This window comes from Cyprinodon variegatus, unplaced genomic scaffold, assembly GCF_000732505.1.
Source record: "Cyprinodon variegatus isolate N-32 unplaced genomic scaffold, C_variegatus-1.0 Scaffold12, whole genome shotgun sequence".
In the NCBI taxonomy this organism is placed as follows: domain Eukaryota; kingdom Metazoa; phylum Chordata; class Actinopteri; order Cyprinodontiformes; family Cyprinodontidae; genus Cyprinodon; species Cyprinodon variegatus.
The window spans coordinates 1474284-1498275 of NW_015150465.1; the positions used below are offsets into that span (position 1 = coordinate 1474284).

At 38.5% G+C, this 23992-nt stretch overlaps 1 protein-coding gene across 8 annotated transcripts in view; it reads right to left on the reverse strand.

The window, feature by feature from the left end:
• The window catches only part of kat6b (K(lysine) acetyltransferase 6B), a 32616-nt gene that overhangs the window by 4119 nt on the left and 4505 nt on the right, over positions 1–23992 (reverse strand). For 4 of the 8 annotated variants that reach the window (XM_015382133.1, XM_015382158.1, XM_015382142.1 and 1 more), the window contains exons 3-17: positions 18654–18716; positions 16988–17096; positions 14577–14692; positions 14299–14380; positions 13662–13791; positions 11618–12543; positions 9595–9716; positions 8417–8529; positions 8158–8299; positions 7833–7994; positions 7342–7435; positions 4997–5228; positions 4582–4741; positions 3487–3741; positions 961–1258 (exon numbers count right to left, since the gene is read on the reverse strand). In XM_015382133.1, coding sequence (XP_015237619.1) covers positions 961–1258; positions 3487–3741; positions 4582–4741; positions 4997–5228; positions 7342–7435; positions 7833–7994; positions 8158–8299; positions 8417–8529; positions 9595–9716; positions 11618–12543; positions 13662–13791; positions 14299–14380; positions 14577–14692; positions 16988–17096; positions 18654–18716 — 3004 coding nt within the window. Of the gene's footprint in view, positions 1–960; positions 1259–3486; positions 3742–4581; positions 4742–4996; positions 5229–7341; positions 7436–7832; positions 7995–8157; positions 8300–8416; positions 8530–9594; positions 9717–11617; positions 12544–13661; positions 13792–14298; positions 14381–14576; positions 14693–16987; positions 17097–17612; positions 18118–18653; positions 18717–23992 lie in introns of those variants that run through there. The other 4 variants (XM_015382177.1, XM_015382169.1, XM_015382185.1 and 1 more) reach the window with 4 other exon arrangements.

The following is a 23992-nucleotide window of genomic DNA, read 5'->3' on the forward strand; positions in this document are numbered from 1 at the left end:
TAGTAGTTCTTCTGTGATTTCTCCACTTTCTCTCTTTGCTTCTTCCATTTTCTCCTGCATCTCTGTTATCCCTCTCCTGACAAAATATATGAATGCATGTCATGAACTATTGGACAAATTGGGGCGCAACAATCCATGTAGATTAAAAACACATAGTTTTACAATTATTATAGGCTTGGAGATATAAAATCACATTTGTGAATTGTATTTTAATAATTATATTTAACAATAATACATTTTATTAGCACTTTTAATACAATTATTATACTCTGCAAGGTTATTGAAAGCTTTAAAATGAGGTGGATGATCTTGAAGTCAATATGCTGCTTTATGGAGCCAGTGAGGATGTTTTAGGAGGGGTGTTACACTCTTTGAATGTAACTTAAACTTTGACTTTTAAAGAAGTCTCATATGTCTTTCTTTCCTTTTTCAGACATCCTGACTACAAGTCTAAAAACCAAACACTCGCACATACATGAGACCAATTCAAAGATTTGTGTAAATTAATACACCTGATATAACAAGCCATCTAGATAACATGACCCAAGAGAGGAACAAATGCCTAATTTAAAGCAGCAGACTCCCTCTCCATCTGTCGTCATTTGCAGAGCCACGTTTTTCCACAGGACCGTAACTCCTGGACTGTTTGTTATCTCAAAAATCCAAAATGTACCAGAAAGCTGAGAAAAAAGGTTTGCGACCCTACAATTGTAATTTTGCAGAGTTAGGACCATGTCACCATGATGTTTGTAAAGTGTGTTTCTCAGGAGTGACGGCGGTGACAGCCAATCACACAAGAAAAGACGACGGGCCAATCAGTAGTTCTTGGGCGGTCTAAACTCATGCTAAAGAAGGCCGACTTGGTTTCCAAAGAAATATCTCAGAACTCGCAGTCATTTTCACAATGCTAACAAATTTCTCTACAATTGTAAAGAACAGTTTTCAAAAATATGGAAATACCTTCATTCCAGCTCTCAAGATTGTCTCTGTGTGCATTTTTTTCAAGCTTTGGACGACCTCTCCGCCGTTTTATTGGTAAAGCTGACATCTTGTACGTTTGCGTCTCATCATCATAGTCGTCCTCTTCCTCCAGCTCTCTCATCCTGGAGGTGTGCTCCAGTCGTGGCATTGGCCGCTCATCTTCTGAGTTGTCGAATGGTTCGTTTAGAACCTCTGTTGTCTCAGAGATTGTTTCTGTAGTAACGCTGCTGTTGATCCGCTTCCTTTTACGCCCTCGCTTCTTGAGAACGGATGTGCTCTGGAAGAAAAAAAATCCCCATAAAAAAACATATCAAAGTTGAGTAAAATAAATAGTTTTAATTGGACTGAAAAACTACGGAACTTGGTGATTAACTTTAGTTACAATTTGCCTGGAACCTACCTGAGCTTCTAGGCTAAAAATTTTAACTCCACCTAACAACTTCCAACTAACCCCTACTTGTCCTTATGCAATGAATTTGAGTGCTGGATCACAAACAAAAAATAAAAGTTAAAAACTAGCTGATGCTTTATCAGTTCTTTTTGATTCCTACAACTTAAACATGGGAAAAAAATACCAGTAATGACTGCCATACAAATATTAATCTGACAGACCAACACAAAGTAGCTAAAATTTGTTTAACTAGTAATGTTTTGAATTATTTTGACAAAAAAAAACTCTAAAATGTCACTTATATTCAGTCAATAGTCTCTACCTTTTGCACGCACATAAAATCCTTTTATGTGCGTTTCTACCAGCTTTGCACATCTAGACACTTTTTGCAGCTTCCAACAGGTTTTCCTTCAGGGAATCCCATGCATTTCCCTCCATCCATCTTCCCACCTACCAAACACCGCTAGGTTACTCCTCAGATTAATGAGCCCTTTTGCCTGGCCTGACCATTTAAGCTGACGGCATCATACTGGGAGATTTGTGTCATATCGTTTTCACTGTTAAATTAAAAAAAGCTCTATGAAATACTCTAAGTGTACGATATGCTTTAGCTTAGCGTAAGATCTTAGAACCAAACTCCGCTTTTAACTTTTCCAAAACCTTTACCCTTAAGTAATTTTATTCCACTGGATGCTATTTAAGGGTATCCCAGTAAAACGGGCTTAATATCAATATGTTGGTCTACAACATGAAACAAACCCTTATGTTTTAGGGTTCACTATGAAAATTGTGGCCAGGCGTTAAAGAGCATTATTAATTACACTTGCAAAATGATTAAAAATGTTCAAATAAAAAATCTATTGAAGATCAATCTGACTGTGAGCATACTATAGTTGGTCCAACTGTTAAATCTAGGGCTGAAACAATCGGATGAATCGTGATTAATAGATTATTTTAATAATTTTCAACTAATTTAGCAATCAATTAACCGTTAAATGGAGTATAGAGACTGTAGAACATGCCTTTAGCAGACAGAGCGATCCACTTTAAGCAGCAATTATACCAAAATTGAAAAAAAATTATGCAAAAATTTTGCATTTAGGATAAAAAAATCTTTTTCTTCTGTCAATATGCTCTATCCAGAACTCCTCAAGGGGAAACGTTTCAGTTTCACCTGGTTTAATTTCATAAACAGCCTTTTTTTAAGGAACCTTTGGCTATCTGATTATTAATCGATTTATCCAAAAAAAAAAAAAAAAAACAGATTCGATTTGCTAAATAATCATTAGTTGCAGCCCTAGTTACAACGATGACAAAGACCTAGCATTTTCAGTCAGAATGCTTCAAAGTAGACATTACAAGGATTACGTTAGCATTAAAACTATGTTAACTAAGAAAAATGTGCAGCTTTTTTTTTGCACCTTTTCTCCCTTTTACCTGAAACATCTAAGAAGCACAGAGCAATTTCCTTTTACCCTCCTCCAACTAAAAAAAGCACTATGATGCCCTACCCCATCACAGATGAAGGGTAAACTGCTAAGAATGATAGTTCAGGATTAAAATGAGCTTCAGCCTGAAAAAAAGCAATGCAGCAAAATGTGGAAAAACCACAGATGAGAAAGTCAAGACTAAGCAGACCACAGTCTATATTTTACATTCTTCAGTTGTTGTCTGCAACTCTTCTTCAAAACCCCTTCACAAGCAGAATGTAAAATCAATACTAAGGCACTAAATAAACTCAGCCTGCCAGTATAAGGCATTTTTCTGGTTAGGTGTAATATTAGGTGTAGCACAAGGGGGCAGTGCCTTATAAAAAGAACAGATGTGAGGAGTAACAGAAGAGGGCGGTAAATTAACCATGACCGCTGACAATAGAACAAGGTTTAGCCAGCAAAGTCTTGACACTAGCAGTGAAAACACAATCCATTATCTACTGCTGCAGGCACACAGGGGAGGCTCCAGAAGACAAAATGAAGCTACTGGAGCCTGCACATTACTTATAAGTAATTATTAAAACTCACATTGCAGATAAATGAGATGATCTTTACTAGAGAGAAATGTCTTATCAATGTGATAATCATATTTGGAACTAACGATTAAACTCTAAAAGTCACCTTTCTCTTGGCTGTGAGCATTGAGTGAGCTTTTGTCAGGATAGGCGGTGAGCTATCAGAGTCGTCATCGGTGTCGCTCGCAACCTCCAGTCGCTGGACGCGTCTTGTCCAGGGGGGAGCTGGCCGGCGCTCATAGGTCCTGTAGGGAATCTTGCAGTGGACCTTGGTAAGAGGTTGCCTGCTTCCATGAGTCATCATGTAGCCCTCCCTCTCCTCCTTCTCCCAGCAGCTGGCCTGCTCCTTCAACCGCTCGGCCTAGTAATTAAATGGACAGACGTATTATCACTGGGAAGAGAGCAAGCGTGGATAAAGAAAGAAAGAAAAAAAAAAAAAACATCTGAGCAACAAGCCTAATGGGAAAACAAGAGATCGGAATTAATATCATGACAAATGAATCATTGCAGGTTCCTTCCAGATAATATGAGCAGCATCCTGATTGGATGTCTGCCCGTCAGGATGAAAACATTTCCATTAAGCAACCATAGAGAGATTGCATTTCATGGTTTATTCACCACTATCAATTATGTGATGATTTAGGGGCAATTTTGTACAACATTAGATGGCTGTTGAAAGTCAGAGAGAATTTCTCACTATTGGCCTCAATTTGAACTCCTAAGCCAATCTAACATACATCCTCTGCTAAAAGCGTTTCAGATCTGTGAAGACAAACTCAATCATTTTGACTATCATTGTGAGGTTTGTGTTCTTTGAGTAATTCTGGTCATAAAGTCAAACACATCTTATAGATTTATTACACAGAGTGAAATTTTTCAAGCATATTTTTCTGTTTATAACTTTGCTTACATTTAAAGCAAATAAAATCCCCAAAATATATTTCTTAGAAATGTTTAATGTCTAAAAGAATCAATAAACTGGATATTCATAGAAAGTTTTGTGGAGGAACAAAATCAGTTTCAAGAGGGGGCATGTTTTCAGATGCGTCTGAACAAAAGGGTAGAGAAACAACATATAAATGTTTGGAATGTACCTGTAACTAAATATTTTATGTCAATTTTCCCTTTTTTAACCTATTTCCTGCAATAAACGATTATTTTCTAAATCACTGTGTAGCTTTCCTGAAGCACAGAAACCTACATCCATCTCTGCCTCTCTCTCCTCCTCAGACAGGACAGCATTAAGAGTCATAGAAGGAGTCCAGCGCAAGGCATCTGGGTCCACCTCATTCTTCCGCGGGTTAACCCTCAGCCTCTCCATGTGCCTCTGAATCAGCTTTTCTCTTCTGACCAACACAGTCCTACAACACAAAGAAAAGCACATGAATGAGGAGTCAGAGTGGAGAGAGAGGGGGGATGTGCAGTTAAACACAAGCACAAAGACAAGCTCTTCGGGACCGCAGGTGCTCCATGTCCTTGGGGGTACTTAACCTGACTTACTTCTGTCAATATTCAGCAGCATTAATGGATACGCTGTTAAAAATACTCCCTGGCCTGGATAAGTCAGACGGCATGCACAAGCTGCAACTGAAGGAGAGAGTGGCTGCGAAACTGACCTGCCGTCCCGTCTGTCAATCATGCCAAGCTGCTGGAGAGTGGCGGCGATGTCATGTGGACACATCCCAGTGGCCCTGCTGATTCCTTTAACGCTGATGTGTTTATCTGGGTGCTTATAAAGGTGCTCCAGTATGACACTTTTCCAATATGCCAGGTAGGATAAGCGACCCAGTTCTGACAGAGGCTTCTCTGGGGAGCCAGCCTGTCCTTCTTGTCTGGTGAGGAGGTAACCTAAAAAGACACGATTCAAACACACACAAAAAAAATGCTTTAGTCAAGCCAAATGCTGGGTCGTTTCCTTACAGTTTAAAGGAAGTCGGAGTGTGACAAAGTAGTCATCTTTTTAAACCTTTAGCCACTGTTAGAAAGCTATGATACAGGTTGACAAAGGTTCGGTGCCTTGCAAGTGCTCATAACTTCCCATTAAATTCAAATTTTGCTTTTCTATAACCATTAACTTAAGCCCTATTTACACTACCCTTTTGAAACCATGCTGAGAATGATCCAAGCCCAGTAACCAAGATAAATGTTGAGTGTAAATGGAAAACAACTGAATTGGACAATGCCAGACACAACCGAACCAAACTCTAAATCTAGTACTAGTTCAACATTAGGTTCTGTTCTGGCTCGATTCTCTGTTAAAGAGTGTATGAGCATCTTTTATTTACAGTAAGCTGACTCATTTCACAGGTTCACTGCGTGTCCGACTTTGCGATTCACAGATTTTTTTTCACCTGTCCCCAACACAAATTATTCTCATCCTATTAACCATAAATTGCATCAAAAGAGCGCGGTGTGACCTCGGAGGATGCCGAGACCGAAGCTCTCACTGACATTTGGGCGCAGGAAGCTATCCAGGCACATAAGTTCCTGAATGTTATGGTCGCTGCCATTTTTGTTTGAGTAATTGCTGCTTCGAGAGCTGTAGTACCATGGACTGCCAGTTAGGAGGCGAGGAAGCGCGCTAGTGTGATGTGTAAAAGGTCATACGACTCAAGCTCGGCATGGTTAACCGACTCTAAATAAGTCTAATTAGACATATTGGAGTCAATGGAATTGAATACAGCTTTCAGATTTGCCAACTATTTTGTATGTATTATTCACACAATCTATATGTTGTAACAGAAAGTAATGTGAATAAAAAAAACACTAAAGGTTTATAAATACCTAAGCAGGGGTTTGTAAGAGAGCAAAACAGAAAAGCAACTGAATGTAATTGCATACATGACTACAATAAGAGGAGATAATGAACAAGAAAGAACCTAATCATTGTTTGAGTATAATTAGTTTCATTGCCATCCTGTAAAGGGTCATCTGTTATGAGGGGAATAAAATTAATTAATGTCTTTTAATGGCATCCACTTTTGAGAACCAAACAAGCCCATTTAAATCTCAAAACAATTGTGACAATATTTATATTTAAACCTCTGATCATGAGTCTTTGTGTACAAGGAATATAGAATTAAAATGAACTGAGAAACTCCTTCATGCTACGAGTTCAAAGAGAATATTTTCATAGCAAACATTCTCTTGCAGCTACCTGTGACAATGTGTTCCTCCAAAACAATCCAATATAACAAAAAATCTTAATCTAAACAACTTCCAGCACCAAAGCTACATTTTCCAATAAAGCCTTCAAAGAGCTCAGAACTCAGCTGCGTTCAATCTCCCTTAATCCCCGTCTTTGTTATCTGCTCACTCTCAATATCACAGATCCTCTCGCATCTCTGTGTCTCAATGGCTCCCAAAAGTGAACAGGAAATCAAATGCTCCATTACCGCCCGCCCTCCTTCTGCTCGCCCCTGTTTTCTTTTTTGTTTTTTTTTTACCCATTCTTACACAAACAAAGTCGACAAGTCTTGGAAGGAAAAAATAAAAAAAAATAAAAAAACGCCTATACAGACAAAAAACTGCCAGGCTAAACACAGAAATCCACTCAAGGCAGCAACTGTTTCCTTAAGTGGACCGCAGAGCCATAAATATTGTATGTGCAGCATTTATTACCACTCAAACATAAAAGCAACATCTACACCTCATCGTAAGTCAACAAGAAAGAATTGGGGCCAGATTTTTTTTTTGTATAGAAATAGCTGTTTAGATGAACACTCAGCTAGCCATTGAATAACAAGCAACCATAATATTGTTTTCTGCTCCTAATCATGTGTGATTGCCTAAGCACTGCACATGAATGCTCCTGATTAGACTCTTTGAAAGCCTTAACAAAATAACAGCACCTTGCCACAAGGTACAGGTCCCCCCTTTAATCTGAAATTATCTGAAAAGGCCAATAAACTGGGTGAAATTGTGTTTCTAGTGGTCTAAAAACAAGCATTAAAGAACTTACTGAAATCAATAAGGAACCTTCCAAATCCTTGCCTTTGGTACTGAGGCATAATCATTATGCAGGAGACATTGTACTTCTGCTGGCAAAGCTTTTCCTGAGGGAAGGAGAAACAGATCAAGTATGTCAGAGCTCTGCTGAAGCTGGCAATTTACTGCACCTGCCACTGTCCTTGTCTTTACACACATAACACACAGACACATGCATAAGCCTAATGGCTTTCAATTTAAGAGCATCGCAGTGTCAGAAATTAGTTTTGTAACTGATTATTATCAGGAAATCTGCTTGATGAAATATGTTATTAGGCTGGTCAGAAAACTGGTAAAGAAATACTTTAAATCCTCTAAATCAGTTTGGAAAGCTAACTTCCATCCTGAAAAAACAGACATATTGCACTGAACTCTTTCTGCATCCGTAGAATCTTTCAAAGAAGAAAAAAAAAAATGAAGTGCCGTAATCCGTCGCTTCCCATAAAATCACTCTGTAATCCATACCTTGGAGAAATAGCCCACAAGATGACAGCCTTTCTCATCATTCTTCGTAAGTATGTAGAAGAGGAAAGGCTCCACATCATAATACAAGGTCTTGTGATCCAGGAAAAGCTTGGCTAACAGGCAGAGGTTTTGGCAGAAGAGTTTGCTGACATTTCCATCAACCTAAACACGGAAAAAAAGAAAAAAAAAAGAAGAGAAAGACAGAAATCAAGGGGACAGTGTTTAAAAGGCTAGTATTTTCCCTCTGCTCATTCCTGACCTCATTCACTGGTAAAAACTCACGCAGTGCATAGTTGTTGCTCTGTTGCCATAAAGCAATGCTTACCTCAAACACGGAGAGGTTGTCCTTTCTGTAGATTTCGTTGGCAGGAGGGTGAAACCAGCCGCACTTCTTTGTGTGTCTCAGGAGAATGTTTTTGCTTCTCATGTACTTGAGGCAGAACTCACACAGATAAAGCTTTTGTAATCTGTTGGAGATAATATTCAAAGCAGAGGTTTAGAAATCTACTATGACTGGTATTTATCAGAACCAAGAGAGGAAAGAAAAGGCTCTTAATCCTGAAGTTAAAAAAGATAAACATCACCTTGAATATTCAGGTGGGTACGGTGAGGAGTACCAGGTCTGGATCTCGTACTTCCCGAACTCGATGACAGCTGGGCGCCGCGTAAAGTCGCTGTTGGTCAAAAAGCCTGTTTTCTATAAGACAAAAAGATACATTTAATGACCCTCATCATTTAAACTCCCAGTATCCCTCATTGTTAATGAATAAAATTTTATCACAATCAAATTAAGTTTGAGTTTTAAACGTTTTCTGTGAGGGAATGAAAGATGCGCTGTGATACATTTTTGTGAGCAAAATAGACGTCTTAGTCTAAACGTGGGCCAACTTCTCTGTCATCTAACTGAGCAAAATGCAGCATTTGATCATTTCAAACAAATCCTTAAGCAATTTTACTGTATTTATTAATTTAAATAAAGAGCACCTCCCCCCACCATCAAGCTAAACGGAAACATATTGGACCTTACAGATGTACACTCGTCCTAAACATTTTACATTAAAAAGCCACTTTTCAGATGCTTCTACTCGTTTTTTTATGTTTATCATGGGGGGAGCTCTATGTCCTTTTTAGCCAATTTTCAACAGAAACTCTGGAAAATGTCTGCACTCTTTAAAATATGAAACTGTATAAAAAAAAAAAAACTACAGGAATAACGAACGGAAGGAAGGAAGGAAGGAAGGACAGACAGAGGTGACAGAGAGGGAAAGAATAGAAGGTGGATCAATAGATGGACAGATGACTGTAAGGACAGACAGATGGACGGATTGCTGGATAGATGTCAGATTTCTGTCATTTTTAAGGACACATTTTCAATCTCAGTTTTCATATTTAAAGTACAAAAAGAAAGGCTCGCTGTTAGTTTATAGCTAATCTTTTTACATGGGTAAAGCTTTACATACATATATGGTTGGACGCACAGAAAATGACGGTATATATGTGACCAGGATATATATAATGGATGGATGAATACAACTCTCTGAATGTGGGATATGTGTTTGTGTTAGTGTTAGTTCATTTTATACAGTGCTAACCCTTTCGTCTACTACTTTCCCAAAACAAAGAACTATCAAATACATAAATGAAAAAGTTCAACAATTAATATTTATTTCCATTTAACTTATTTTTGTTTAGTTTTCTCACTACTGATAAAAACCAGAAAAACTTTAATCGCTTAATAAAGCTATTCTGCACATTTTCTCACCTGAGCAGCAAGCTCCTGGACTCGAGCGAACATCTCTATGTCCTCCTCCAAGACGTGATCTCTGCACATAGCCGCCGAGTCCTCTTGGGCTTCCTGCTTCACACGCAGCTTGCCGAGATGGCCTGTTGCAGGCACAGTGAGAAATCAACACCAAGGCATCAAAACACCAACCCGTTTCAAGCAGCCTCAGCTGAATAATCGCATAAATGCATTCTATGTAAATGTGCTTTTGTGCTGTGAGTACTGCTGCTGAGTCTGTGTCTCTGAGGGATTTCATAATGTATCATCTTTGGATGTTTATATTAAAATCCCTAATGTAATGAAGTGAAACTAAATCACTCTAATTGCGTAACTGCTTTCATGTGCTTAGTCATCCACCAAGACAGTTTCCCATGAATTAAGAAGCTGATGCAGTGAGGGGAGCAAGTGTTGACATGAAAAGCAACTCATGTTGGGAAGCAGGCAGTAATTTCATGAAAGACATCAACAACATGACTTAACCACCAAAACAAAAACCCATTAGGGGTGGAAGTGAGGTGTCATCACCATATTTATGGATTTATATTACTGGGTAATAACATTGAGACGTATTGGACTTCTTCAAATTTGATCAAGTTGAAAAAATAAATTTCTTTTTTTTCCAATTATGATATTATTTAATTTATTTATTCAATTTTTATTATTATTATATAAATATATAAATAATTAATATATATTATTATTTATTTATTATATGTTATTTCTTTATTTAATCTATTTATTTATTTATGTATTTTATTATATATATTTTATTATAAAAAAAACTAAAATGTTAGAACTGTAAATGCACAGTCATATGTTTATATCACTGTTTTTATTGTTGTATTCCATTTTTCAAGGCTGCGCTTTAAAAAAATATTAAATTGTCTAAAGAGCTGTTCTTAACGGAATTACTTTTTGTTAATAATTGTGTATACAAAATAAATGACAAAATAAATCTAAGTCTATGTGACAAAAAGTAGCGCAGCAATAAGTGCAGTAATGAAAATGATCGATGGTTTTCAAGCCCTTCAACTAAAAAATAAAACAGCGTAAATTCAGAGGTTTCCTTTCATCATTATCCAATCCTGGGCTATTTCTCATTTAGTCTGTGACGTGTGAAATAAATTTAGACACAATCCAAAAAAACGGCAGCAGTACAGAAGTGTATTAAAACAAATATATATATATATACACCTGATAACTGTTCATATATTTTCTCTACTTTGGACAAATGCACTGTCATATTGCTATATTACTTAAAACCACTAAAACCCAAATAAAGGTATAAAGTTTATAGCTAAAAATGGTTTTAAAAAACCCCAAAACATTCAGGCATTTTAACCCTTTTAAAAAGTAATATATGATGAGTTTTTTATGGCAGGGGTTTAGAACTTCTTGCGGTAGGTATCCTTTATTTTTCCCTTCTATCATTTTACTAGGACTTCAATGTGGTGGACAGTAAAATGTAAGGGTGAGTGCACTTCTGGGTGTAATCATCATGTCAGCTCTGAGTCAACTTGGGTGGCTGAAACACTGGTGTGTGTGTGTGTCCGTGTGTGTCCAATGACATCTGGAAGTGAGGCTGAAAAGAAGACGGTGGGATGAGGAAGAGCGCAGTTTGACTACAGGCTCTACTATGTGGTGATCACAATGTGTGGACTACTGGAGAGGGTCAAGGACAGAGCAAGGAGCGGCATGAGGGAGTTAGTGGGCCATGCACTATGACAAAAAGCCAACGGGCAAGGAAGATGGAAGCCATTGAAACTTCGCAGCCAAGGCAAAACGCAACGAAACTGTGTTAATGAACTAAAACTCATTCAAATCAGGAGGAGGATTAGTAGCCTGTTAGAATGTTGAGGGTGACTTCGAAAAAACAATATTAGCTTTAGAACTATTAGTGTCAGTCTTAAAAAAATAAAAAGAAAAAAAGAAAAATAAATAAAGAAGAAGCTTAAAAGTGTGGAGACGCAGGTCTTGGCTGGTATTTTGAGCCTTTGCTTACCATGGTTATTCTCAGGCTTAATTCTTCCATCTGTCAAGTCTCCCTTTCCTGGTGAGGTGGCTCCCTTCTGAGCTCTCACTCTATACTTCAGCCTGCCTAGTGTCCTGTGATTTTTAAGGAAAGGGTTGCATTTGAAATGACTGACCATCTTAAATGGGGGTCCTCTGGGTCGGTCAGCCCCCAAAGATGTGGGCTGTAACCTATTTTTGATAATCTCGTTCTTTCCAAGGCACTGGGACAAGTCCTGCTTAAGGGGCCTGCGCTTCGGTGGTGCGTAGCACGGTAGTCTCTTTTTCCGCGACTGGCCCTGAGTCGTGTAAATGTGAGAGAGTCCATCAAAGAGTCCCTTAAGTTGGCTGCTACTGCAGAGACTACTCAGCGAAGGGACACTAGACTGGCTGGAAGAGCTCTGAGGTGAGTTGGCTGAGGTGGAGCTGCTGGACACCTGCGGGGGGGAGCTAAGTCCTGGTGACATGGAAGCGGCAGGAAGTGCAGACGATGTCGGGGTTATCTTATGAGAGGCGTCTGCGGCAAAGGCGAACGATTCTGGTGACTGGGACACTTTGGCCACGCCCTGGTCTCTAGCGCTCGACTCTACGGCTACGGCTCGCGAGCGACGGCCCACAGGGGAAGGAGTAAAGAATTTGGAAAGCCCATCAATAAGCCCTTTGGTTTTCTTGTTAACAGTGAGTGTGGCTGGAGTGAAGGTGGGCGTGAGGGAGGGAGTGGTGGTGGGAGGGGAGGGGGTGAATTGGGTGGCGTTGACCGCACAACAAGGCTCTGCGACAGTCAATCTGTCTCTGGCGTCCTTCACAGATGCAGCATGACCAGATGAAGGTGTGGAACAGACGGTAATCTTTTGACCCCTACCAGGTGACCCCCTTCCTCCAAGTGCTACCATGGAGCCATCACCACCGGTTACAGACCTGCAGGCACAAGAAGAACACGTCGTGTTGTCAGACGAGTATTTTATTTACGTATTTAGAAATAAGATACATCCACGCAAATTGGTTAGCTCAGAAAAAACAAAAAACAAATAGAGTTTAGTTTTAGAATATCTAAATATTACACAAGATCAGTTCATTTTAACAACCATGTGCTGTGAAGTATTTAAACTAGATAAGCATTCAGAGCTCCTTTTGTTTAACTGCTGTGAGCCACAAAAGGGATCAGCATGTGGTTCTCCTGAATGCTTTATGAAACCTTAAGCTTTAACAGTCTCCTCCTTCTCTTGTTCCTTGTGAAAATAATTCCTCATCTTTAGTTTGGATGAATTTCCCAGTCGGCAATAATACAACTATCATTAAAGCATGTATTGGTAGATTTAGCTGTCTCTATAAAGCATATTATAAGGAGAAGACATGAAGAGCGCTAAAATTTCCTGCTGCACAGCTATGCTGACTTTGGACTTGATAAAAAAAAACATTTAACCAATAGCAGCAGATGAAATGGCTCCCTAAGTTATCGCTGACTGTGGAAACTTGACACTCAATTCTGTCTCTGCATTCTCCACCCGGACTCTCGGAACTTGATCTCCAAATGAAATGCATTTTTAACTTTCTTCTGCAAAGACAGACCACTAAGCAACAGTCCAATCTTTATTCTCTGTAGCCTGAATAAGAGGTTTCTAACCTTGTCTCCAATTCAGCAGTGGTATGTGAATCCCCTTAGAAGGCTAAACAACCATTTTAATATTGCATATTTTCCATCTACTACATGTTTTCCTTGCATCTAACTTTCCAATCTTGTGCTTGGGTAAAAAAGGACAATCAGCCTCTTTATGGGTTACATTTTGTGGCCTTTCTCCCATAATGTAAATAGAGAAACACTTGAAAGCAATAATTGTAGATTGCTTTCATTTACATTAAATTTTCCTTTATCTCTTAGTTTTGTTTGAGGGTTATATGCCTTGGTTTGTTTCATATGGATGTTTGACACTTATGTACCACTGACAGGGTTTTACATATTAATTGAACATTATATCAATTGGAAAATTCATTGCTGGCTAAATAAGATGCTATTACTTTAATCAGAGCCCACTTACATTCTTTGTTTGAGCTTATTTCTTGGCCGTCCGATCGGCTTTGCATATCGACGCTTGATCTCGTCTGCCTTCCTGTGCAGCAGCTTTTTGCCGTTCTCCTTTGGCCTGCACACTTGGCAGATCCAGGTTCCTGGAGGGCATCCAGACAGAGAAGTACCGTTTTATTTTTAGCGGGTTCATCAACCGACCGGATAAATGGTACATTCATTTCAAACGTTTTCTTTAATGCATGGCGCCGGTGAGAATCACACTGCTCACAATGACCAATCAATTTCTCAGCACAAAGAGAAAATCCATAGGAAGAACATGGGGTCAATTCTCTGGGTGATGAAATAGACTTCACATGAGCTTGTTGGGCTAAGCTATGTGATTTGTATGCGCTGCCTGCAAAATACCCAACTACAGTATGTGTCGCGTCATTACAAGCCTTGCTGTAGGGTCAGTACTGTAATCCAGAGATAGAAGATCTCCCCAGGGATGCTGGAACAATTTGATATGCATGCAAAGCCCCTAATAAGCCACTGCTGCTTCTCAGTGTGCTGAGTGACAGCCCCAAACGGCCGTCTGTGAAGCGAAGGCTTTGAACTGACAGCAGAGGGGGGAAAAGCAGAGATGGCAGACAGTGTAAACACCTCACCTTTTGGCATTCTTGAAAGCGGCGGATCGCAGCATTCCATGTGAAAGCCCCGATCGCACGAATCGCAGAAAAGCATCTCATCCTGAAAGGGAACGCCAGGCAGGTGTAAGTGATGTCCCAGTTGCACATGTGTAACACCACTGTCATTACCGTCTTAAGGAGAAATAAGAGCAATTCTGCACGCAGGAGGGTTTGCAAATCTTGACAAATCCTCGGAGATCTACAGTCAAGCCAACAGCACTGAAAATGGTGCATTAAGATGAACGTTTTATACTCACAGCATTTTTCCCCTGTATTCGACAGGAGCTGCAGGTTTTGCATTCAATGCACTGCCATCTTAATCTCTTTACATTTGAGGTGAGCTCAGGAGAGAACTTCAGACATGATGGATGCCCTTCAGAAACAAAAACAGATTTTAGTGTGACATGTTTTTACCAGCAAAAGCTAAGTCAACAAGTAACAGGTATAATTTTCCATCTCTTAACACATTAAAGTTAAACATTAACTCAAAAAAATCATAAAAAAAAACAATGGTGTGCCCGCGTGTCCACGCCACTCTCTCTCCTAGCCACAACGTGTGCCTAAAAACAGTATGATCAAACATCTGAGTTGCTAATTACAGATAATTTGATCTTAATGAGGCAGAAACAGCAGCAGAGCTCTTTCTAATGGAAGCCGATCCATGAAAGTCATGTAAAAAGCTCGCCTTCTCTCTCACGCTGCTTCCCTCCCATGATTGTAAAACAGCTGTTTTACAGTGAGAGCACAATTTGTGTACACTAAAAGTGGTTAATGAAAACCACCTCGAAGCCGCTCTGTCAAATTTGAGCTATAAAAATGTCACCAGGAGAACAATTCCTTACGGCATTTTAAAATAATTGTTCAAACATAAATGAGGTAATTTTAACGGGAACAGAGGATCACTAAAAGGAAATACCTACAATCTGCTCTAAGGAGGGAAGGAGCTCATTACTGAGGCATTCTAACTCAGAATCTGAACTGGAGGAAAATGTGACTTTATTTTAATGATTTTGGGTTATGATGGTCACCTGGAATAGTTACCACTGATGAATCACAAGTAAACTGCAGGGTTCCTAAGCATTTTACAAAGGTTTTACAATTGTATGCATGTCTTGGTAAGAATCAAAAATATAGGAAAAAAACAAACATCTTCATATTAAATAGTCCAAGTTTTGAAACAGTCCATCAGATCTTCATTGATACATTAAGGTGAAAGAAAAAAAGCAGAATTTCTCCGATTCATGGAGGTAAAACATGAGAAAAGGAAAGCAGAAAACATATAATCCCACCAAATAGGTTAAAAAAAACGTTTGACTCTTTGAAAAGGCAGAATGTTTTTTTTTTTTTTTGTTTTTTTTTTGCTTTTCAACATCGCCCTATGAATTAACTTTAGCAAGATAGTTGTGTGGTCTATGATGAAAAAACCATTGTGAAATGCTAGGAGTGGTAAGCACCAATATAACTTTATTATTACAATGTCTGTGCATGCCAATTGTGACTAGCGGGGAGTACTGGCATGTGTGATACGAATCACAACACTTGGCTCACAATATGATATTGTTACGATATTGCGATATCACTATATATTGCAATGTTTTCCCCAACTATCAAATTAAATGTATAGATAAAAAAGCAAGTGTTGTAGATGTTCATTAGAACATATTGATCATTTAGCTATTTTGGTATCCATGATGTTCGGGATTTGAGTCAGTCCACGTCTTCCACTCTGACTGTCTCAGGAACAGAAATGGTGGCAAAAAGGCTCCACAGCGCCATCTGCCAGAGTGGTGGTGCAGAGGTAGCCCATTTTCCCCTTATTGTTTTAGGTAAAACATTTTTATTTTTTTTGTTCGCTACTAGGAACTGAAAGATTGATATTATATGGGACAGCTGAAAATCAGGATATGTCACCAAATCAATGTTTCCCACACCCCTAACTGGGACAAAAGCAGTACAATCGTTTTCTCCTGCAGTTAATTTTAAAACATCATCCCTTCTGTATTAAAGCTTTAGTTGGAGATATATGTTTTGTTTATAATAAATGCTTAAATTAAATTAAGTATGTTTTCAGCAGATCCCAGATTTTCCAAAAATGTTCAAGCTCTATAGAAAAACATGTTACCCTTGTTTATTTATAATCCCGAGAATACATTGAAACTTGAAGTTACAACTAAGGACACATCAATAGATCAGCCAACTAATATTTTGGGCAAATATCAGTCTTTTTTTTCTTCCATTGGCCAATACATGCATGAGTTCACTGGTTCATTAGGGCATTCAGCAGCCATGCCTTGAGATCTCATGAAGCCTTGCACTTCTGTTTCCTCCTTTTCTACCTACAGCCGATGTTTTGCTGATTTGTAAAAATTAAAAATCATTTTTTTATTTCAATTGAGATTTATGTAATGTTTATGATCATTGTATCATTTGCATCAAATAAATGGATGAAGAAAAAGCAATAATGGTTTCAAAAATGGGCCACACAGAAATTGGAGGCGCATATCAGGAATCGGTTACACTGATCTCAAAATAACTTATAATTATAGTACAATAAATACTTAAAGATACTCAGATATAATTCCACTTTCTGATAGTTTAAAAATAATCTCAGGAACAGAGAGCAAAGGTTTTAAAAACATCCGCTGAAGCTTTACAGAATCTCACTTACCACTGCTTCCACAGTCCGCGCAGGACAGCAGCTCTTCCGGTCGCTTGTCTCGATTTGACTCTTTTGTCCCGAGACAGAAACTGCATATTGGGATGGGGTCAACTCGTAGCTGAGGGAAGAAAAAGGACAGAAACAAAAATTTTGAAACATGCGAATGGGAAGTGGCCCTAGTCGTATTTCTGGTTGAGTCAACAGGATAAAACTAGACTGTGGGTTTAATAAAACTTAGCCAAAAATATAATCTGAAAGCAGAAGCTTCAGAGAACAGAAGAGAAAAAAAAAAGAGTAGAGTTCTCGCAGACTAGAAATGAATAATGAATGACTTTTATCCTCAGAGATATGCAGCATTTGAGATCCACCTCCTTTTATCCATTACATCTGAACGTGTAAGTGATCTTGGTAATCATAGTTTAAGGGCTTAATCCAATTCTTAAAGCTTGCACTCGAGTCTGAAAGGATTAACCAGCATGTAATCAAATTACCTCAATAATATAACATGCTCTCATTGTTACAGCCGTGATCCATTGTAAATGTTGCAAGTCGCAGAACAAACACTCATTTAAGGGCTTACGGCACAGTTCAGGAGGAGTGGAATATGAGCTAAAGGTTTAAGAGGATTTCTCCCCATTGATCACTCAGACTGAAGGAAGGTAAAGCAGACTTCATGTCATGACTTCCCACAGCAGTCAGTCTAAATCTGGTTGAAGACAGGGCTAAAGATCAAACAGAAAAGGCCCAAGCAGAGCGGCAAACAGACTTCTAGGAGGAAGTTCATAATGGAAAATAACACTCTCTGGGTGTGACCATAAATAACCCACCTCATCATCAGTTTACACACTAAGGCCTTACCGACCAACTACAGCTCTGAACGGCACTCTGGGGATGCCCGTAATTAGTTCCTAGTTTCTATGACGCAGATCAGCATCCTGATTTGAACCAAGTTTGTATCTTTTAAACCTGCCCCGCTGTGCTAATCTCAAGCTTTTCCCTCCTCGCTCATTACGACGCGGAAAATGTATTTGTCATTTCATTCATGTCGACATACACAGAACAGGAGGAGCTGGAGCGCCTTCATTTCAACCTGTCACCTAATTCAAATGATGCCCAGGAGGGAAGCAGTTTGGTCATTGTTCCTGGCTCTATCAATGTGTTGTTATAGAGAGGGGAAGCAGTTTACTGCCACATCAATGATTACTCTATTTCCCAACCTGCTGGGTCAATATCTGGAGTATTAGTTGCATGAGAAGCTACTGAAACAGCATGAAAACCCTCAGTGGTTTTCATGAGGGAAAAGCTAACATCTATACATTTTGAAACCGTCACTTTGTGGCTTTATGTTGGTAAATTACAAAGTTATATATATATATATATATATATATATATATATATATATATATATATATATATATATATATATATATATATTCAGCTGATTTATAATGCTTCTTTTGATTTGTCAATAAATACCATATTAATGGATTTTTTTAAAAATTATTTTTGTCAAAGATTGTTTGGCAAGGCTTTACTTGAACGTCAATAATGTCTATTTAGATGGTTTCGGTTTCATACCTGCTACATTTGTCATCACACCATTTTAACCTTTTAAAGGCTTGCAAAAGAAAGCTTCAGTGCAGATGCTTTTTTTGTTTTTGTTTTCTGACTTTACCTGACTCAGATTAAAGCCGGATCCCTTTTCCCCTCTTGATGATTCCCTCTGCCAATCAGCTGGCTGAAAGAGGACAACTACATTGTGTAACTCCAAAACCACAAAGACAAATTAGGCTCATTTCAGCAAACATTTCTAAAATCACACCATCTTGCTTTCAAACCTTGAAGCATGAGCATCACTCTTTTTCATAGGAGACTCATTTAAAACAAGCTACGTCTGGTATGTTTGGGAAGCAGCTTTTCTGCCAAAGATAATATTCCAGCTGATTAGCATGCTAATATGAGCTTATCAAGCTATTCAACAAAGTGCTTAAAGTAGAAACATGTTAAATCCTGCAAAAAAAGATAATTCGTTTTATAACTATTCCCACATTTAACAAGTATTTGTTAGGGGCTAACAATTAATTGAATTTGCAATGTAATCACGGTTATCAAAGCTAAATTCTCAGTAACACGTAAAAAGTGGGTTTGTTGCCACACAGAAGGGAAGAAAAGTGTTGCAGCTAGCATGCAGATCCAGAATTAAGCACGTCTTCATCCAACGATTACATTCAAGTTGTGTACCAATGGACTCTGTACAACTTGGCATTTTAAGAGCATTAAAACAACCATGGAGCAAAACATCTAGATGTTTGTGGTTACTGCAAAGAAAAACCAAAACAAAATCGCAATTTGGATTTTTGGCAAAAAATCTTCAGTACTGGTATTTATCATATATCTTCAGTTACATCTACACATCTAAGGCAAAATACCAATAAATAAATGTTATAGGTAACACTAAACTGTAATGCTTCTATTAAGAGATTAAGTGCTGCAAATTATCAAAGAAATCTAATGAGCTGCAGGCTTTCTTGAATGAGACAGTATTTCTGAACCCAACAGAAACTATTTCCCAAAGCCTTATCTGATAACATAATGGGCCAAAGAAAATTGTGGGAATTTTAAGAGGTAATGCATTTAAAAATTGGGAACTGGGACAATCATCAATCAGAACATTTTCTATTCATTTTTCCTTAAGGTGCTTGATTAATGCTTTAAATTTTGGGTTTAATCATTAAGTAAGCAAACTGACAACATATGGAAATTTCCAAAACAGAATCATAATAAGCTCTGAGCTATGAAGTCCAATCTAAGAACCAGATTCATTTCCACAAGGAATTTTCTATGCTCTGGTGATTAAAATCAATAGCAATTTGCAATTTATGAAAGGCTAAAATGCAAAACATAGAAGGATAAACACAGCTGTAGAGATGCTGGTGATGATTTACTTGGGGGATTCTAAATTAAGAACATTACAGGAAATTATGCTGCTTCAAAAGAGCAGACTGTCCTGAGTGAGGGGGTGGGGTCTTATTAGAACACTGCTGGTAGAGAGAGAGCTCAAGTGGTTGCATAACACAGCAGGGGGAAAAAAACACTCTCATTCCTCGTCTTTGTTCCTGCCAGAGTCTCTTCAGAATCTAATAAACTCTAAACCAAGACTGCTCTTTTTAACCTGAAAATATTGCTTATTCTCAGTGCATGCGCATGCTTTCTGTCGGCAGATTGATATGTCTCATCCTTTGAAGTAAACGTTAAACCTGAACTGATGAGGTGATGTCATCAAGGGCTGGCAGTGAGGGCTTGAAATGCACCAAATGAAAAACAGAGGGGTCCTTTCCTCAGAGCTATCGTAGGACACAGTGTCTCTAAAGCAGTTCTCGGTTTCACTTTTGGCCTGACCACAGACACGTCTCATTTGTGGCTGCAGTATCAAGGTGTCGTTTCCTGATTATTCACTCCAAAACTGCCGAGGAGTGGGGTGACATCTCTGAAGCCTGATGCAGCTCACCACTTTAGCTGCACAACCTGTGCATAAAGCATGAGACCGCGCTTAATCTCGATAAGCCTCAACACGAGATAAGTTAAAAGCCCTCATGACGAACAGGCACTTGAAGCTGCGCAATGACAAATGTTTTCCATCCAAAAACTTCCAATTCCTAATGCAAAAGGTACTGCCATTTCTAGAAAACATCTCTATATTCAGGGATCAGAGAGAGAACTACCAGAGGAGGCAAAAGCAGCAAAATCAATGCTAACCTGAAAGCTTGTTTGTGAGGTTCTTATTTCCTCCCTCTGGCATGTTTGTTTGCATGAAGCTCATAACAGCTGCATGCAGCCAGAGAACATTCTGGCTTCCTTACTCAACACATTCTCATGCCCCTGCGAATTACCAATAAAATGCCGGTTCTTCTGCAACTCAAAAGACAAGCCAATCCCATCCTTTAAGGTCATTAGGATAGGGTTGCATTACCTGTAGGAAGACCACCGCAAACTGCCTACCATACACTGCTAGGATGGCTTCCTGATTATCCAAGCTCTCTTGTTTAAAAAAAAAAAAAACTAAAAACATTGATTTATAAGGATTGACTTTGATAAATACTTTGGTTTTTTTACTCTAAGGCTTAAGGTCGCCTTTTCGCAACCTTCCAGCATATTTAGACAATATAAAAAGGTCGAATAACTATAGCATGATATTAATTTTCATTTTTAAATGGAAAGAGACTGATAAAAATAAGGTTCTGCTAAAGATAACAATGTTGGATTGTTTTCCACTAATGAATGTACACTGACAATAAAAACACAGCAGGGTAATGAAGATTAAAAAAAGGCTAATTCCTTTCATTTGATGACATCAGAAGTGGCACAACTCAGCTGGCAATAGTAAACACATTTGAAGAGAGATTTTTGATTAAAAACATATAAATATGGATTAAATAAACCCAATCAACTGCTTATACTCAAACGTAAGTCCTAAAGAGCAGATGGCCTGTAATTTTAGACATGCCCCTGCTCCAACACCTGATTCAAATCATTGAATTAGCTCTTCAGCTGGTCTCCAAGTTTACCAGATGCCTACTAATGATCTTCTCATTTAAGTCAGCTGTGGTCATTCAGGGAAACATTTAAAACATACACCTCACCATCTCAGAAAGATCTTTTTTTCTCTTGTTTTGAAGAGAAGTTTAGCTAGTAGCCTTAAAATCCTACCTGTTCTAATTAACTGTTTGTTTAGTAAAACTTCTGATTTGCTGAACTAAAGGTAAGTTAGCAGACCAGGATTAAATTCAGACCTCTACCATTTAAAACAGAAATTTGGGGGTATTACTCCTCAAAAATCATATAAAGCCATTCATATAAAGTAAGTTTTTTTCCTAAAGAGATCTATTATGGTTGTCCACAACCAAAGCACCAATTTGATTGGATACCAATGTCACCCAGAAGATCTGATTTTTATTCAAAACAATCCACTAGCATGTTGAGAAAGTCAGATTTACCTAAAACACAGTCATCTTCAAGGGTGACTTCAGATCCAACAAGGCAGGTTTTTTCATGAAAAACAAACTGTGATCAAAACAGGGTTATTTAACAAGAAACACTTGTACAAGAGAGTCTTGTTTCAATGTTACATTTACTAAATTGAAAAGCCTAAAAGTGATGCTTGCATATATAAAATCTGACTTACAACTATGCACATAAGAGGCACTACGACAGCTTTCACCATGATGGAGTCCTAACTTCTCTAACTTCCCAGTTCAGAGATAGCTTCCAAGGTAACTGAATGCACCTTATTTCCCTAGAAAGCCTCATTCAGCAAAAGCATGATCATTTATCAGTTTGATTTTACACAAATCACATGACCTTTCTGTTACATCACTAATATCTTACAATCACCCAGCCTGGTCGGTCAGAATAACTGACAGAGCGAAGGGTAAGTCTGTTAAGGCTCAATACTCATGGGTCTAAAACTGAATTCAATTCAATTTTAATTCAGTTTATTTATATAGAGCCAATTCACAACACATGTCATCTCAAGGCACAGACCGGGCCAATCCCAGTGTGGCCCATAATGCAACAGTGCTTTTCTGTAACCATAACAGTGAAGATTGCAGCTGCAACAGAGCAATGTTTTATTTATGTCCTTTATTATGTCCCAAAAGAACTTTTTATGCAGGAAACATTTCAACAACTTTCTGCTGGAGGAGCTTTTCTATAAAAATAATGTCAGCCATAGTCAGCTGATTGCTTCTAAAGTGTTTCCACTAACTCAGTTCGTCCCGCTTTTGAAATCAAGCTCTACCGGTTCCTCTCCAGACTAATGTGCCGTGTACACGCCGTAAATTAGTCTGGCTGGCCAGGCTAACAATCACCAGCCTAATTTATTGAAGCTGTTTTAAGCAACGTTCAGTGCTTGGGAGCATTTCACAGACAGCTAAACTCTAATCTGAACCAGCAATGCTACATGAGTCAGCTGAGGGAAAAAAGGGTTTAGAGGAGAATTCAATAATTCTACTTAATCTAAAAAAGACTGGCAGCGTTTGAACTGAATCAAAGATCACATTTATGAAACTAGCATTAAATAGCAGCCTCTTTATGTGGTGCATTGATCTAATAAACCTCCATGACAAATGTCAACTTGAAAAGAAGCTGTAAGTGATGCTAATCTAATTTTGCATCAATGTTTAAGCTAGCCATTTAAACAAACTGTTTTTGTTTGTTTTGAATAAGGCAGAACAAAATCAAAGCTAAACTAGGAGCTTTAAATATGGCTGGTTTTAGGTTTCAATGGACCCAACTTTTAGAGGAAAGCACTTCTTTCTATTCATACAGTTTAAATGAGGATCAAAGTAGCAGCATTGGCAGAGCAAAGATTTACAGTGACATGATGCAGTTACTCTGACTGGAAATGCTTTAAATTTTACATTCACAGGTTAATAATTGGTGGCACATCCCCTCCTATCTTAATCTTCATCAGGAAGTGAAGTATAAGTATTGTAAACCAATAAAGTTCGGGGTTGTTCTTGGCCTTCTCCCTGGCTTTAACTAGCCTGACGTAGTCCAACTCAATTCTAGTCAGAATATGAGTCTGATACTGCTCCATAGAGCTGTGATTATGGGGCGTGTTTTGAACGAACCAGGAAAAAAAATGCCTCTGTACTCAATTGGATAGACCTACAACCAATAAGAGCAACAGAGTGCGTGACGTATCTTAAGCGAGGCATAGTTGTTGTCCACAAAAATCAAAGCGTGCAGTTTCACGCCTAGAATAAGAAGATGAGACTTGATCGCGTTTCTCTGTTCCTCTTTTAAAATTAATTTGCTGTCGATATCTTCTAGAACAGACCTAATAGCAGAATCTACTCACCCAAACTCTCCAGCGGCAGCCATTATTGTTGTCACCCAAGCGCGCTTTGGTCACGTGGTTGATAACGTTACTCTTGATCATCTGTCCATCATCAGATAAAGCCCGCCCTGACAATTTGATTGGATCGCCTGACAGTGGGCTTTAATACTCGT